Source organism: Miscanthus floridulus, chromosome 19 (genome assembly GCF_019320115.1).
Source record: "Miscanthus floridulus cultivar M001 chromosome 19, ASM1932011v1, whole genome shotgun sequence".
Lineage (NCBI taxonomy): Eukaryota > Viridiplantae > Streptophyta > Magnoliopsida > Poales > Poaceae > Miscanthus > Miscanthus floridulus.
Genome location: NC_089598.1, coordinates 82,075,773 through 82,089,260, shown reverse-complemented (window position 1 = coordinate 82,089,260; position 13,488 = coordinate 82,075,773). Strand labels below are relative to the sequence as shown.

At 51.4% G+C, this 13,488-nt stretch overlaps 2 protein-coding genes across 2 annotated transcripts; one reads left to right on the top strand and one right to left on the bottom strand.

The window, feature by feature from the left end:
• Positions 1-271: 271 nt before the first annotated feature.
• Positions 272-6,822, top strand: LOC136526254 (uncharacterized). Its single transcript, XM_066518987.1, has 5 exons — positions 272-405; positions 551-2,410; positions 2,639-2,759; positions 5,300-5,359; positions 5,450-6,822. The coding sequence occupies exons 1-5, from the start codon at positions 272-274 to the stop codon at positions 6,362-6,364; spliced, it is 3,090 nt and encodes a 1,029-aa protein (XP_066375084.1). The 3' UTR covers positions 6,365-6,822.
• Positions 6,823-11,546: 4,724 nt separating this feature from the next.
• On the bottom strand, positions 11,547-13,235 carry LOC136527700 (acyl transferase 7-like). Its single transcript, XM_066520508.1, has 2 exons — positions 12,598-13,235; positions 11,547-12,461 (listed from the first exon to the last, which is right to left on the bottom strand). Exons 1-2 carry the CDS (start codon positions 13,060-13,062, stop codon positions 11,607-11,609), a joined length of 1,320 nt encoding a protein of 439 aa, XP_066376605.1. The 5' UTR covers positions 13,063-13,235; the 3' UTR covers positions 11,547-11,606.
• Between the last annotated feature and the right edge of the window lie 253 nt (positions 13,236-13,488).

Below are 13,488 nucleotides of genomic sequence, written 5' to 3'. Positions count from 1 at the left end.
CCAAACCCTACATTCCCGTCCGCCGCCGTCCGGCCTTCGCTGGGCGCACTCGTCGCCGTCGCAGCATCCCGCCCCTCCGCGATCGTCTCGAGGTGAGCGCCGCGCTTCCGTCCTCCGCCCGAACCCTCTCGAAACCCGCATTTCACTTTGGTTGCGCCGTGCATTTCTCGCCCGAAGAATGCTGATAAAACAACAAAAAAAAAATCTTGCTATAACCGTGGATTGATATCGTTTTATTAGCGCGTTTCGGGAAGGCGTTTGTTGCGGCGCGATGGAGCTCTCGAAACAGGCGCGGGGCAGCGGGCCGGCTTCGCGACCGTTGCCTTCGGCGGCCCTCAATTCCAAGCAGCCCGCGAACCACGCCATGGTTGGCCCTGGCAACTGGGGGGCGCAGGTGCCGACCAGGCGTAGCGGATCCAGCCAAAATTCCACTGATGTCATAAGTACTACGTCATGGCTTAAGTTCACGAATGAGCATCAATTTGCAATGAAAATCTCAGGAAATCATTGCTGTCATCTGACAGCAATGAACAGGGCTGGCTCCGCCCAGCGCCTACCTGATCGTGCCCATGGGCGGGCAGCCGGCGCAGGTTGGTGTGTCCAGTCCCAACGCGCCACACCTTCCTGGGGCAAGGCCTGCGAGTAGGGTGTCCTTGAGGCCACCGCAGCTGGTGCTGAGTGTCCAGCCGACTTTGCCAGTGATTCGGGCATCACCAGCTCCGTCTGCTATGGGAAAGAAGGTGGCGGCATCGCCCAAGGTTCAGATGTTGAAGCCTGTCCCACCTGCTAGCAAGGGTTTTGTGCAAAAGGGGCCTCTACTGAAGGCACATCCACAGTTGTCTGACTCTGAGACCGTGAGATCAAAGTTCAGGGAGAATCTAGTCGCTGCCTTGTGTCTGGATTCTGATCAGCAGATTGTGCAGAAATCTGCTGGAAATATTTCAGCTTTTAGATCTGCCTGTGAGAACAAGCATGCAGACGGTGATACATCGCACAAACCAAGCACATGCATAACCCTGAATGAAGGTAAAGCTGATACTGGTACTGGCCCCAAATCTGTTGGTAGCATAAGCGGTGGAATTTTGGGATCAAACATGGCCATCAAAGTGAGTAAAGATGCACAGGAACAATCAATACATGTTTGTTTGGAAAATGATGTATCGGGTAACAGCACTGTTGCTTCAGATGAATTTTTGCAACGCCATGGGCCTCTCTGTGCTCCTGACATTGTCGTTGGAGCTTCTGAATCCATTTCACCGCTTAATTCAAAGAGAGCCACACCTTCTGATACTGATGATGGGGCTACTGTACCTCTGAATGAGCCTGAGTTTAAAAGAACAAAGACTTCAGATGGTGTAACATGGGAACAGAAGGGTACAGTTCTAAAGGGGCAAGCTTTGGCACTTAGAATTGAAGAGGATCTGTTCAAACTATGTGGAGGGGTGAGTAAGAAATACAAGGAAAAAGGTAGGTCACTTTTGTTTAATTTGAAAGATAAAAGTAATCCTGTGCTGAGAGGACGGGTCTTATCTGGTGAGATTACACCCAAATGTCTATGTTCAATGACTACTGAAGAACTCGCTTCAAAGGAGCTTTCGGCTTGGCGGCTGGCTAAAGCTGAAGAGCTTGGTAAGATGGTTGTTCGCCCTAATAGAGAAGTGAACCTTCAACGATTGGTGAGGAAAACACATAAAGGTGAGTTTTATGTTGAAGTGGAGGAGACTGATAGCATTTCAGTTGGGGATGAGCTCAGAGGTGATTTGCTTTCTCATATTCCATCAAAATCTATTGAAGGTCGAATCAAATCTGATGATGGAGTAAGTGTACACAGGGGAGACATAGAACCTGATAACACTGTGCAAGATGGATTTGCTAGGATTGGCAACAGTAGTCTCTTGAGTAATTTAGAATACGTAGCAAACAAGAAGACTGCTTTCATTCTGGAAAAAGTGCATGACATGAAGTATACAGATAATCTTCCAGAAATTATGTCTCTGGATGATTTCGTGGAGGCCCCTGATTCTGATATACCCTTGGAATGCTACTCCACTGAAACCGCACGAGATGATCCTAATTTTACTGACAGAGCTTTCCACACGTTGAAGCCAGAGAAAAATCATATAGGGGAGGGTAATGCTGCTCCATCAGAGTTTGAATTCACATATGTTGCACCATCACCACGAGATAATTGTCAGGCCGGCATAAGATCACCCAAAAATGGATCAATTCGCACCTTGAGTCCGGCTAAACAACCTAAGGGAGGTTTGTTAATCAAATCTTCCCCTGAAAAGATGCATGCTGAAATAACTGATACTGGATGTGATATGCAGTCAAAGGCAATTTCTTTATGGGAGGGAACAATTCAGTTAAATTTGTCTTCACTTATAAATGTTGTAGCTATCTTCAAAAGGTTTGTTTTTCCTATGTTGCTTGTAATTAATGTAGGTGATTAACTAAAACAATATAGCTCCCATATTTTAGCCAAACAAAAGAACATTATGATTTATAACACAGATTAATCCCCCTTTTATATATAAACTTGTATGCCACATTTCATTTTCGAAAAATGCTTGTACTAACACACATCTTAACATTCTGTTATCATATCCTAACTCCCTCTAATGTTTCTATTTTGCAGTGGTGAAAAGCCATCAACAAATGAGTGGTGCCACTTTGTTGAGATCAAGGGAAGAGTGAGGCTTACTGCTTTTCAAGACTTCCTTGAACAACTGCCTAAATCCAGGAGCCGTGCTGTGATGGTAACTTATTTCTGTGCTTAGTTTCATATATCCCAAATGGTGATTTTGGTTTTTACTAAAATTAGTGTTTATCAGTTGGCCCGCATCCTTGTTGGTTTTGAAATATATTCTTTCTTGTAGTTGTAGTAGTTGCCTTGAAGCATTTTTTTTGCAACCTTTAATAGGTGTTTGTAATGCCACTGAATGTATATTCATCCTGCCTGTCAATTTGTGCTTAGGCTCAAGTGTATCTTCATTGAAATCAGTGAGTTCACTCACAGCCTGGGAATCCATAAACTGGATGATTGGATGTTACCGGACTTTATCCAGTTCTGATCAACATGTTGGAAATTGGAATACCTTTTTGCTTTCAGTCTTCACACCAAATACATGTTATTATGTTAATGCAGGTGCTGTTTTCTGTTTATCCTGTATTTGTTGCATTGTTTTGCCCCCCCCCCCCCCCCCCCACCCCACACCCCACCCCAACACACACACACACATATATTCAACACCACAGAATGTGCTTTAACATGTTTCTCCTGAAAGAGAGAGTTTGCTCAACCTTGCTATGCACAGCAAATACCGTGCAGAACAGCACATATATAAGTTCTTACAAATAACAAATTGGAATGAACAGAAGCGGTAATGACTTACCCTGGATCATCTAATATTAAATTCAGCAACTACCTTGTTACCTCCATTTTTAGCTTGTCCTAAACTTCATATATTTAAAAACAGTGGGAGTATTACAATAAGCATTTTTTTTGCATTGCAGCTATACTTTTCTCGCCTACTTTAAAATTCAGGACCACCTACTGTCTGTGGGCTCTATGTTTAATTGGTAATTATGGCAGAAATCAATTCCTTGAAATTCAATCTAGAAACAAAGAAGAACCAAGCAACCATGCTCCAAATTGCACAGATAGATGTGCACATGCAAATTGCTTGTCTGGAGTCTGGAGCAAAAGACCAAAACCTCAATAGGCATGCTTCCCAAAAGGAGTACATATAAGTCTGTTAGACCTGGTTGGCCCTTGTTAGAGTTAGTTTAATACTATTTTGTAGTAATACTATTTAGAGTTAGGTTGTGGCACTGTAATTTCTTGAACTGCTATTCTTTTTTATCGTAAAACCAAATGCTTTTGACAACAAAGCTGATAATAAATGTTCTTACATTCAGAACTTAGAGTGGACCTTTATATGCTTTTATCATTCATTTATCACTATTTGGTAATGTAGTGTTAACTGGAAAACAAGTAAATAAAAAAAAATGGAAGGCATTGGTAAGAATGTGTACGTTTAGTCTCAGTGTTTGGACTGTCACGGTACTATCTCATCTTACGTGTTGCACTGTATTGGCCCGAGTTTAATTTTCTTTTGGTTCTTACATGTGGAATTTTCACTTTTTATGTTAATAAAAAAATCGGAACTTTCTCGTGCCTGAACTCGTACCATTTATACCTTAATATCGATTTACGTATATTATTTTCATGTTTAATGGAACCAAATTGGAAGGGCGGGTCTGGTGCAAGCGGTAGAGTCTTACCGCATGTGACCGGAAGGTCCCGGATTCAAGTCGCGGTCTCCCCGCATTGCACAGGCGAGGGTAAGGCTTGCCACTAACACCCTTCTCCAGACCCCGTACAGAGCGGGAGCTCTCTGCACTGGGTATGCCCTTTAATGGAACCAAATTGCAATCACATTTCATTTACACCTTGAATAAAACTCTAGAAGTTATGTGTCATGCTTTGCTGACTATATACATATACTCCCTCCATATCGGATTTAGAAGTCGTTTAGGACATGATTGTACTTACCAAGGAGTCATTAATTAAGGGGTATTTTCCCCTGTCTACCCCTATTAAATACGGATGCGGGTGCACTCCATACGAAAAACAACCACAGTTCAAATGGCTAGCGCAGCGAGGCGAGTGTCCTGAGGTCCTGGGTTCGATGCCCTGGCGTGCACATTATTTTTTGTATGGCCTGCTCGCACAATTTTTGCACGGATGCATCTACTGGCGGCGAGATTTTTGCGCAGATGTTTTGCTGCGAATTTTGGATCACGGCCTGCTCGTTTGGGCTCCCTGGAGCAAGATTTCTGCTCGTTTGGGCTCCTGGCGGCAGATTTTTGCACGGACGCATCTCCCTAGCGGCGCGATTTTTGTGCAGATGCTTGCATGCCGCCAATTTTGGATCTTCGTCTATGCATGCAGCTGCTGCGGCTGATGCTTGCATGCCGCGAATTTTGGATTTTGCGCGGCCGTGCGTGCGAGCGAGCAAGCAAGGAGAGAAGCGGAGGGGACCACGGCGTGATTTACTCTGGTAACTAAATAAATGAGCCCGTTAACGAAGGGTCAGGGGTATTCGCGTCCAAAACAAGGTTAGCGAAGGAAAACGACTTCCTTTGCGCAAATGACGCCGGTGCGTAGAACGACTACTTTTTCCGATACGGAGGGAGTATATGCTAACTTGGTTACCAAAATTGTCCTGTAGCCGTTTCTTTGCTCTAGCTCTTCAGAATGTGTTCTTTCCTTTTACTATCATTTGTTCTGCAGGTAACTGAGTTGCGTTGGAAGGAGGGTTCTCATGAAAGTGGTCGGCAGCAATTCATGCAGGTCCCTGTTCTCAATTATTATCATCTGTTTACCACTTTATATGAGTCCAGCAGTCCAGCTCAACACTAACAACAACTTACATTCCTGCAGACAATTGACTCATATATTGCAGATGAGAGAGTAGGACTTGTAAAGCCTGCCGAAGGGGTGGAGCTCTACATATGCCCTTCTCAAGGGAAGACAGCTCAGGTTCTCGCGGAACACCTGCCAAAGGAGCACTCGGGGTTCCTAACTGTGACCGGAGTACCTGTTATTGGTGTCTTTGTGTGGCGGAGGCCCCATGTTTCTACCCAAACACCCACAAGGCATGAGGGTTCCAAGGTGCAGTCTATGCCCGTCTCAAGGAAGCAGCAGGCTGTGATTGCTACTTCAGTGCCCATGTCTCCCCAGCTTACCAAACCAGCCTCCCAATTTGTCATCCCCAATGAGCATCATTGCCTTGCGTATGATGCTACTGACGATGTTCCTCCAGGCTTTGGCCAAGGTGTCGTCAAGGATGACAATGACCTTCCTGTATATGATTGTACTAGTATCTCAAGCAGATCCCTGTCCCCAAATGAAGCTATGCCATATTCCTACCGGAGGCGGCAGCATGGGCAGGCTCATTCTCCCCCAATGGACCTAGTCAGGCAGCTGGTTCGCAAGTATGGCGGAATGTATGATTCAGCCCAGCCTTGGGAGCGCAACCATGATGACTTACCAGAATGGGATCCAAACTTGAGTGGCCGCCCGTATAATGCAACGCAGCAGCAGCCTGTGCTGCCAAGCCCCTTGTCCCAGGTTTACACTCTGCCTCAGGAACATGCGATGACCCTGCAGCGTCCCTGGAATCACCGTGCTGAAGCTCTGTCCGTGCAGCCTGGTTGGCAGTCCAGACCTCAGTGGCAAGACATCCCGCAGCGGACCAGGTTAGCTGTGGAGCCCGACGTGGGTGTGCCCAAGCCGGCCTCACTGAGAGTGAGAGGAGCCAGGGATGGCTGGTTTGGAAGTTGGAAGCCGCACTAGCAAGTAGTTGATCGTGTCTGGCCCACATTGCTCCGGAAATCCTGAACGGAACTTCCGCAGCCTCTGTCTACGAAGGATCGCGTACTCTCTTCTGATGTGACTTGAAACCAAAGCCTGGTTCTGTCGTGGCTAAGCAGGGTCGCAAAAGAAAAGCTTGTTTCTGCTGTTCTGTGCTATTTCTAACGTTCGTGCTGTGCGACGGTTTGGATTTCCATGTCTAGAAATGACGTCCATGTTTGGTTCTCTTTCTCTCTGTATGTAGGAAGAAAATTGCCTTAGGTCACTCCATATTTTCTGTTATGGTCATCGGGGCGGATGTAAGCGACAGCAAAACTGAAGTCCAGGCTGCCGTTCTTCAGAACCTCCAGGCCGCTCCAGCTCACATTACCACTGTTCCTGTCTACTCTGGCCCTGGGAACGCGTCAAGCATCGCTCCCAGTCCCAGCTGACCGCGTGTCCCTGCCGACGTCAACCCGACCTGACGACGCAGGCGCCGGTCCGGCTCCGGCACCACCGAACCGCAGAGGAAAGCCACGCGACCCCACTGGCTCGCTTTGACGCAGCGGCGCTCCACCGACAGGTTTTTGTACACTTCCGCCGTCTCCCGAGCACAAGATTACGGCGTCCGATCCGACCGACAGGCTGAAATCCGCGTGGCTTTGCTCCCGAAGTCCCGATCCTGCTATGGCCGAGGGATCGCGAGGCCGAGACAGCGAGCAAGCACACGCACTGACGAGTAATAACTGAACCCGAAAATGCCAAGTGAGCGCGCGTTTAGTTCGCGAAAAGTGCGAAATTTGGCTACTGTAGCAATTTCGTTTTTATTTGGTAATTAGTGTTCAATCATGGACTAAGTAGGCTCAAAACGTTCGTCTCGCAATTTCCAACCAAACTGTGCAATTAGTTTTTATTTTCATCTACATTTAATGCTCCATGCACGTACCGCAAGATTCGATGTGACGGGTACTATAGCACTTTTTGGGAAAATTTTTCGCGAACTAAACAAGGGCTGAAGCAAGCAACGATCCGGGTCCCTCAACCTTTTTTTCCGGTCCGTTCTCGAACCATGACGCATTGTAGGCCAACTACACGCTGTCAGGGACCACTGCCTAATGGGCCCAAGGCAACCCAAGCCAGACAGTCACGCCTTGATACAAAAGGGGCAGGTTGAGGCTAGAGGGCGTCATCAAACAAATTATCAAATACCAGCGGATTACATTTCCCTTTGCTATTACTGTTCACCTTCTTCCTCAGGTTCCTTCCTCTTGTACCCAGATTTTCTCTTCTAGATCCTTCTAGTAACTTCTTCCTAGCACCTTAATTCATCTCGTTGCTGCCTTTCCCTGATTCTATCTCTTATTGTATCGGATATTATTACCTGTGCTGATTGATTTGGAGTTGGAGTGATCTGAGTTCATCTTCTAGATCGTGTGCTGCTAACAATTGGTATCAGAGCCGGTCGATTCTCGGTCTAGCACCTTCCCCCTACCGAGATCTCTCCTTCTACCCAGTTCCTCCTCGACGAGATCCACAGGAGGTTCGATGTGTTCGACACTCGGATGGAGCAGCGTTTCTCGCGGGCCATGGCTGCGCTGGAGCCGTGGGACGCCGCCGTCAAGATCCGCATCGACAGCTTCGAGCAGTTCGGCGCGACATCGCAGGTCGAGGCCGACAACTGGGGCGGATGGTTCGAGGAGCTTGCCCGCGTCATGGTGGAGAGCGTCTACGAGCAGCGGCCTGCCACCATCGATGCCGTGGTGGTTCCAGACAACTGGGGAGGGCTGTTCGAACAGCCTGCCCACACCGTGGAGGAGCGTGACCTCTTCACTAATGACGGCTTCACCGGGCTCACGTCCACCGGCTAGATCCGCATCTACAACGGCCTCACCTCCACCAACTCCGTCGCGTCCGCCTGCTCCATGCCCGCGCCACTCGTCTCCGTCGTTGCCGCTGTTTCCAACAAGGAGAAGGAGCTCGTGGAGACTTCCCCAGCGGAGTACCAGAGCCACATCCAGGAGCTCGAGAAGTCGCCTCCGCATACGCCTGCGTCCGAGAAGCTCGAGAAGACGCCTCCGCGTACACCAGCGTCCGAGAAGTTCGTCTCCTTCGCGCTCGACGCTGCCTGCGACTTTTCCGCTGCCGCGGACCGCTCCATCGACCTCACCGTGACTCCGCGTGTCTCCCTCCTCGTCATCCCCAAGCCCGTCGCCAGCGACTGCGATGACATAGCCGTGGACTGGCTCGAGCACGCCTGCGAGGTCGGGCCCAGCACCGGCAATCTCTGCCTCTTGACCGACTTCATCAGCCCCACGCTCTGCCACGTCCGCCGTTCCCCGGCCTTCCTTAGGCTCGATCCACGGCGGAGGCATTCGCTCCGACATCTCATATGGCGCCCACCCTGGCTCCTCGCTTCGTGCGGTCGGTGTCCGCGACGGCGCGGACATCGCACCCACGCCCGCTCCTCGTGCCCACCCGCCACCATCGCGTCCATCGTCGTCGACCTCGACATGGTGTCGCTCGACGGACGCAACGACGCCATCGACACGGAGCCCGATGTGAAGGGGAACAGGAAGATGCACGTCTCCGTGCGCCGCTCCAACGCGTCGCGCTCGGACATCTACTCCCGGCGTTCTATGGGGTCTCCAGCACCACGCAGCGGCCCAGCAGCTGACCAACACCGAGATCGACTCGCTGGAGTCCCACGGCGTGGGGTTCCGCGACGTCTACTCCATGGTCGGCCGCAGCTCCAACTTCGCCGGGGTCGCGTTCGGGCTGAGCATCTACGCCACGTCCGGGTCGTCCAACTTCGAGGAGGACGCGCAGAGCAAGGCGAACAATGAACTCGGCCCTACACCCCTCGAGATCCTGCTGCAACACTACACAACGCTCTTCCGGGCCCTGATGTACGAAGCCTGCGGGCGGACTATCGGCCTCATGTGGGCGGACGTCTGGGACCTCTGCCAGCCCACCGCCGCCGACGTCCTCTGCGGCGAATTCCCCCGCGCTCTCTCCACAATCCCCAATCCGGACTACTCCGCCTTCTGCCTCGACGTCGCCCCCAGCAATACTGAAGACTGCATGCCCGCCAACTGCTCGACGGTATGCCTGTGCACCGGTTTTAGCGTTCTGGTGTCCACGGGAGGTGTGTCAGCGGTGCCACCGTCATCTCCGAAGTCCTCATGTCTTGGCTTCCTGTCCTCGATGCTTGCTATGCCGAATGCATCATCGCTCCAGGACGTGGTTAATACAGACGCAGTGGAGGCAGACGTTTATGCAGTTTATCTGAAGGATAGAGAAGGCGTGCTGAAGCAAGTTGGAAATATTCTTGGAAGGATAAATCTCACAGTACAGTCTTTGGCCAATAGCCAAACTCTTGGATATATTTCACTTGCAGGGCAATTCATTGATTCTGAGTGGAAGCTGCACCAAAGAATGCTAAACCTTGTGATGGTCTTTTGGTCTTGTTCAGAGAATGCAGTTACTCAAGCTATCAAAGCATATGGGCAGAGTGACTTCTTGATGGAGGCGCTGTCTACCTTCCTTGAGATGTTGCACACTGCAATCCGTCCAAGTTGCCCATCAGTAATCAGCATCCTCACGGTATATGCAGCACAGTCTGTTCTTGATTATAGGAGCGAGGTGCATGGTGCTGTACTTAGGTGCTCCCTTGATATGGATATCTTTGCTGTATCAGCTTCCCTGTGTACTCCATTGGTTTTTGACAAGCTGCCGACAAGCCCAGTAATGGGTGGGGAGAATCTGCTGGAAGTGATGAGGAAAAATCTGAAGAAGAACAATGTCACTCTTGCTGTTGTCTACCTCGGGGAGTTTGATGGTGAAAGACATGAGAAACTAGAAGCTATTGTTGCTGCTGCTAGTGGAGCATCGGGTTTTGAATTTGGTGTGGACTCAAATGTGGTCACAGAGCTGGCGCTAGCCCTTCAGATCTCTATGGAAGAAGAGCGAGCAAGACAAGATGCTGTAGCAAAACAAGCCGGAGACGAATTGTCCAAAACTGAGAATGCTGGCTTCTCGGTTGTGATTTGGCTTCCTAATTGGTTGTGTTTTCACTTGCTCTGGAAGCCACATGGCAGCTACCTGCACAGATGATGGCCCTGATGATATGGTTGATGATGACGCCGATGAGGACTATGGACAACTTTCCAAGAAGGAATCAAAGCAACAAGTGATCATCCAGTTTCCTTGGGATCACGGTGGTTCCAAACTTCTCCATCGGCTTGGGGGCAAGCCAAAACTTAAGAAGGGGGAATGTCAGGGACCACTACCTAGTGGGCCCAAGGCAACCCAAGCCAGACAGTCACGCCTTGGATACAAAAGGGGCACGTTGAGGCCAAAGGGCATCATCAAACAAATTATCAAATACCAGCAGATTACCTTTCCTTTTGCTATTACTGTTCATCTTCTTTCTCAAGTTCCTTCCTCTTCTACCCAGATTTCCTCTTCTAGATTCTTCTAGTAACTTCTTCCTAGCACCTTAATTCCTCTCCTTGCTGTCTTCTCCTGATTCTATCTCTTATTGTATCGGATATTATTACCTGTGCTGATTGATTTGGAGTTGGAGTGATCTGAGTTCATCCTCTAGATCGTGTGCTGCTAACACACGCACTTCTGGAGCTCAACAAACCGAGATTGCGACGCCTGGACAGGTTCGTTACACAACACATCAACAACCTCCCAGGATGAAAGCAGTGACAAACAACGGATGCATCGCTTGGACTCTTTCTAGCACCATTACTTCATCATTTCCAGTTGCTTAAGCAATAGGGGAGAGCAGAAAGTGGCTCCCCACCTACTCATTGCTATGCTCCTTAATCACATATACAACATGTGAAGGGCAACGAATTTCCAGCGGTGGAAGGAAGTCGAAGGAAGAATAAACAATGCTTCGCATTACAGGCACGCAACATGTTCATGGTGATGCACCTAGTAGAGTCGCGAACTAAGCGTAGCTCAGCTGGTTGGATTTCTCGTGGTAGAATCTATCCATCTGGAGTTCTAGGATTTAACGGTGCTACTCTTAGGTGACATTGAGATGCCTAGGGCTTGCATTCGTAGGGGCGTCTGTGACTAGATCTTGCAAAAAAAATAGTAGAGCGTAGTATCTTTTTTTTATTATTCCCAGTCAACTACCCAATCATGGATACAGCAACGAACGAACGAATTAAATTATGCAACTGGATTAATAACAATAATAACAAGTGCGCTAGTAGCTGCATAATGATCAGTCGAGGCGCATCATGTCCTTGTGGAAGGCGTCGACGGCGTCGGCGGCGACGCACTGCGTGATGAGCCGCGCGCCGGGCTTGTGCGCGGAGGGGCGGACCAGGATGCACGTCGCGATGTAGTCCAGGTTGGTGAGCGGGACGACGTGCACGGGGCAGCCCCACCCGTAGTCCACCTCCGCGAACCCCAGGCGCGACCAGTCCGACACCAGCAGCGTGCGGTAGTCCGACGTGATCCGGTACGGATCCACCCCGCCGTCGGTGTCCCCCGCGCTCCACCGCGCGAACTCCGCGGGCAGCCGCTTCTTGCCCTCGCGGATGAGCCGCACCACGTCGTACACCGACGCGTCCGACACGGCCTCGGCCGGCGCCGACACGCGCATGATGTAGTAGCAGTTGCCGTAGAACCCGCCCGGGAGGCCGTGGCCGCCGAGGCGCGCCAGCGCCGGGCGCGCGTTCATGGCGAAGCACACGTGCACGGGGGAGCCGGGCGCGAAGCCCGCCGCGCGGGTGCGGGACTGCCACGCCTTGGCGATGAGCACCTCGAACGCGCTGCACCGCTGGCCGCCCGTCTGCTCCAGGAACCGGGCCTTGAGGTGCTCGATGTAGTCCGTGGAGATGTCCATGGCGAGGTACTGCAGCCGGAGCTCCGTCGGGACAGGGAGCAGGCCCACCGCCGCGCCGGGAGGGTTCGGGATCGCCTCGCGGCCCCAGGCCGGGGCCAACAGCGGCGCCGCGTGCCCACGCGCCATGTCGCCGACGGCGGTCATGAACTGAGCCGCGCCGGGGCCGTCCGCCACCGCGTGGCTGAACCGGAACCCGACCACGAAGCCGCCGCACGCGAACTGCGTCACCTGCATTCAGGAATGGACGGCAATCGATCAGTCAAACGCCATGGCCGACGAGCCGTTGGCTTCTCTTCTCTCAAGAACCAATCAATTGCTTCCAGAACGCACGCAAACGGGACACTAGGAAGGATTTTGGTGGTACCTGGACAAGGAGGATGAGCGAGTCCTCAGGGAGGGGGTCAGATTCGGGGGGATAGCTGGGGTGCGGAAGGAGCTCGTCCTTGGGCACCATGAGCGGGTACTCGAGGTAGTCCACGTCCTCCAGGGTGCAGCTGGCCGCGGCCTCGATGAACCACACGCCGTCGCCGGTACAGTCCACCACCAGCTCCCCCTCGTTGGAGACCGCCAGTCTCCCGGCGATGGGGTAGTAGCTCACCAGCGCGGCGGCCAGCGCGCGCTCAATGGCCCTGGCGGGCGCCTCCGCCTCCGCCTCCGCGTCCGCGTCAGCGCGGCCCTTGAAGACGTGGAGGGACTCGATGAGCGCGCGCTGGGTCGGGTAGCGGTCGAGCCAGGAGAGCGGGAGCTGGCCACGGGGCGTGGGCGCCGACGGGGCCACCACCCGCTGCGCCAGCCGCGTCACGGTGGCCGCCGCACCCGCGCTCCTCATTTTGGTGGCCGCTTGCTTCCGGTGAGGAGGGATCTGGGCCGCGGCGGCGGTAGACCGGCGGTGGTGGGTGCGTGCGCTGGCTGGCTGGCTCACCTGGGAAGCAAGGTACGACCGGTACCGGGTTTTATAAGGTTTTTGGTAAAATCGTGGTGTTGCCGCTACGACTGTTCTGTGCGTCGGCCATGATTGGGTTTGAAAAGGATTGCCCACCGCACGATGCAAAGGTGAAGCAACTAGATGCAGCCATTGCGCATCTAAGACTGCCCACAGCGTGCCCTTCCAACCGATGCTGAAATGTTCTCTCTCCTAACCAGGCATCGATTTACACGCTGTGTGAGGCGATGCTGAATACAAAAAAAAAGCTAGCATCGGTGATTCTACATGCCTCGATGCTTGGTCATTAATATGCAGTTGCATGTGTCTTCT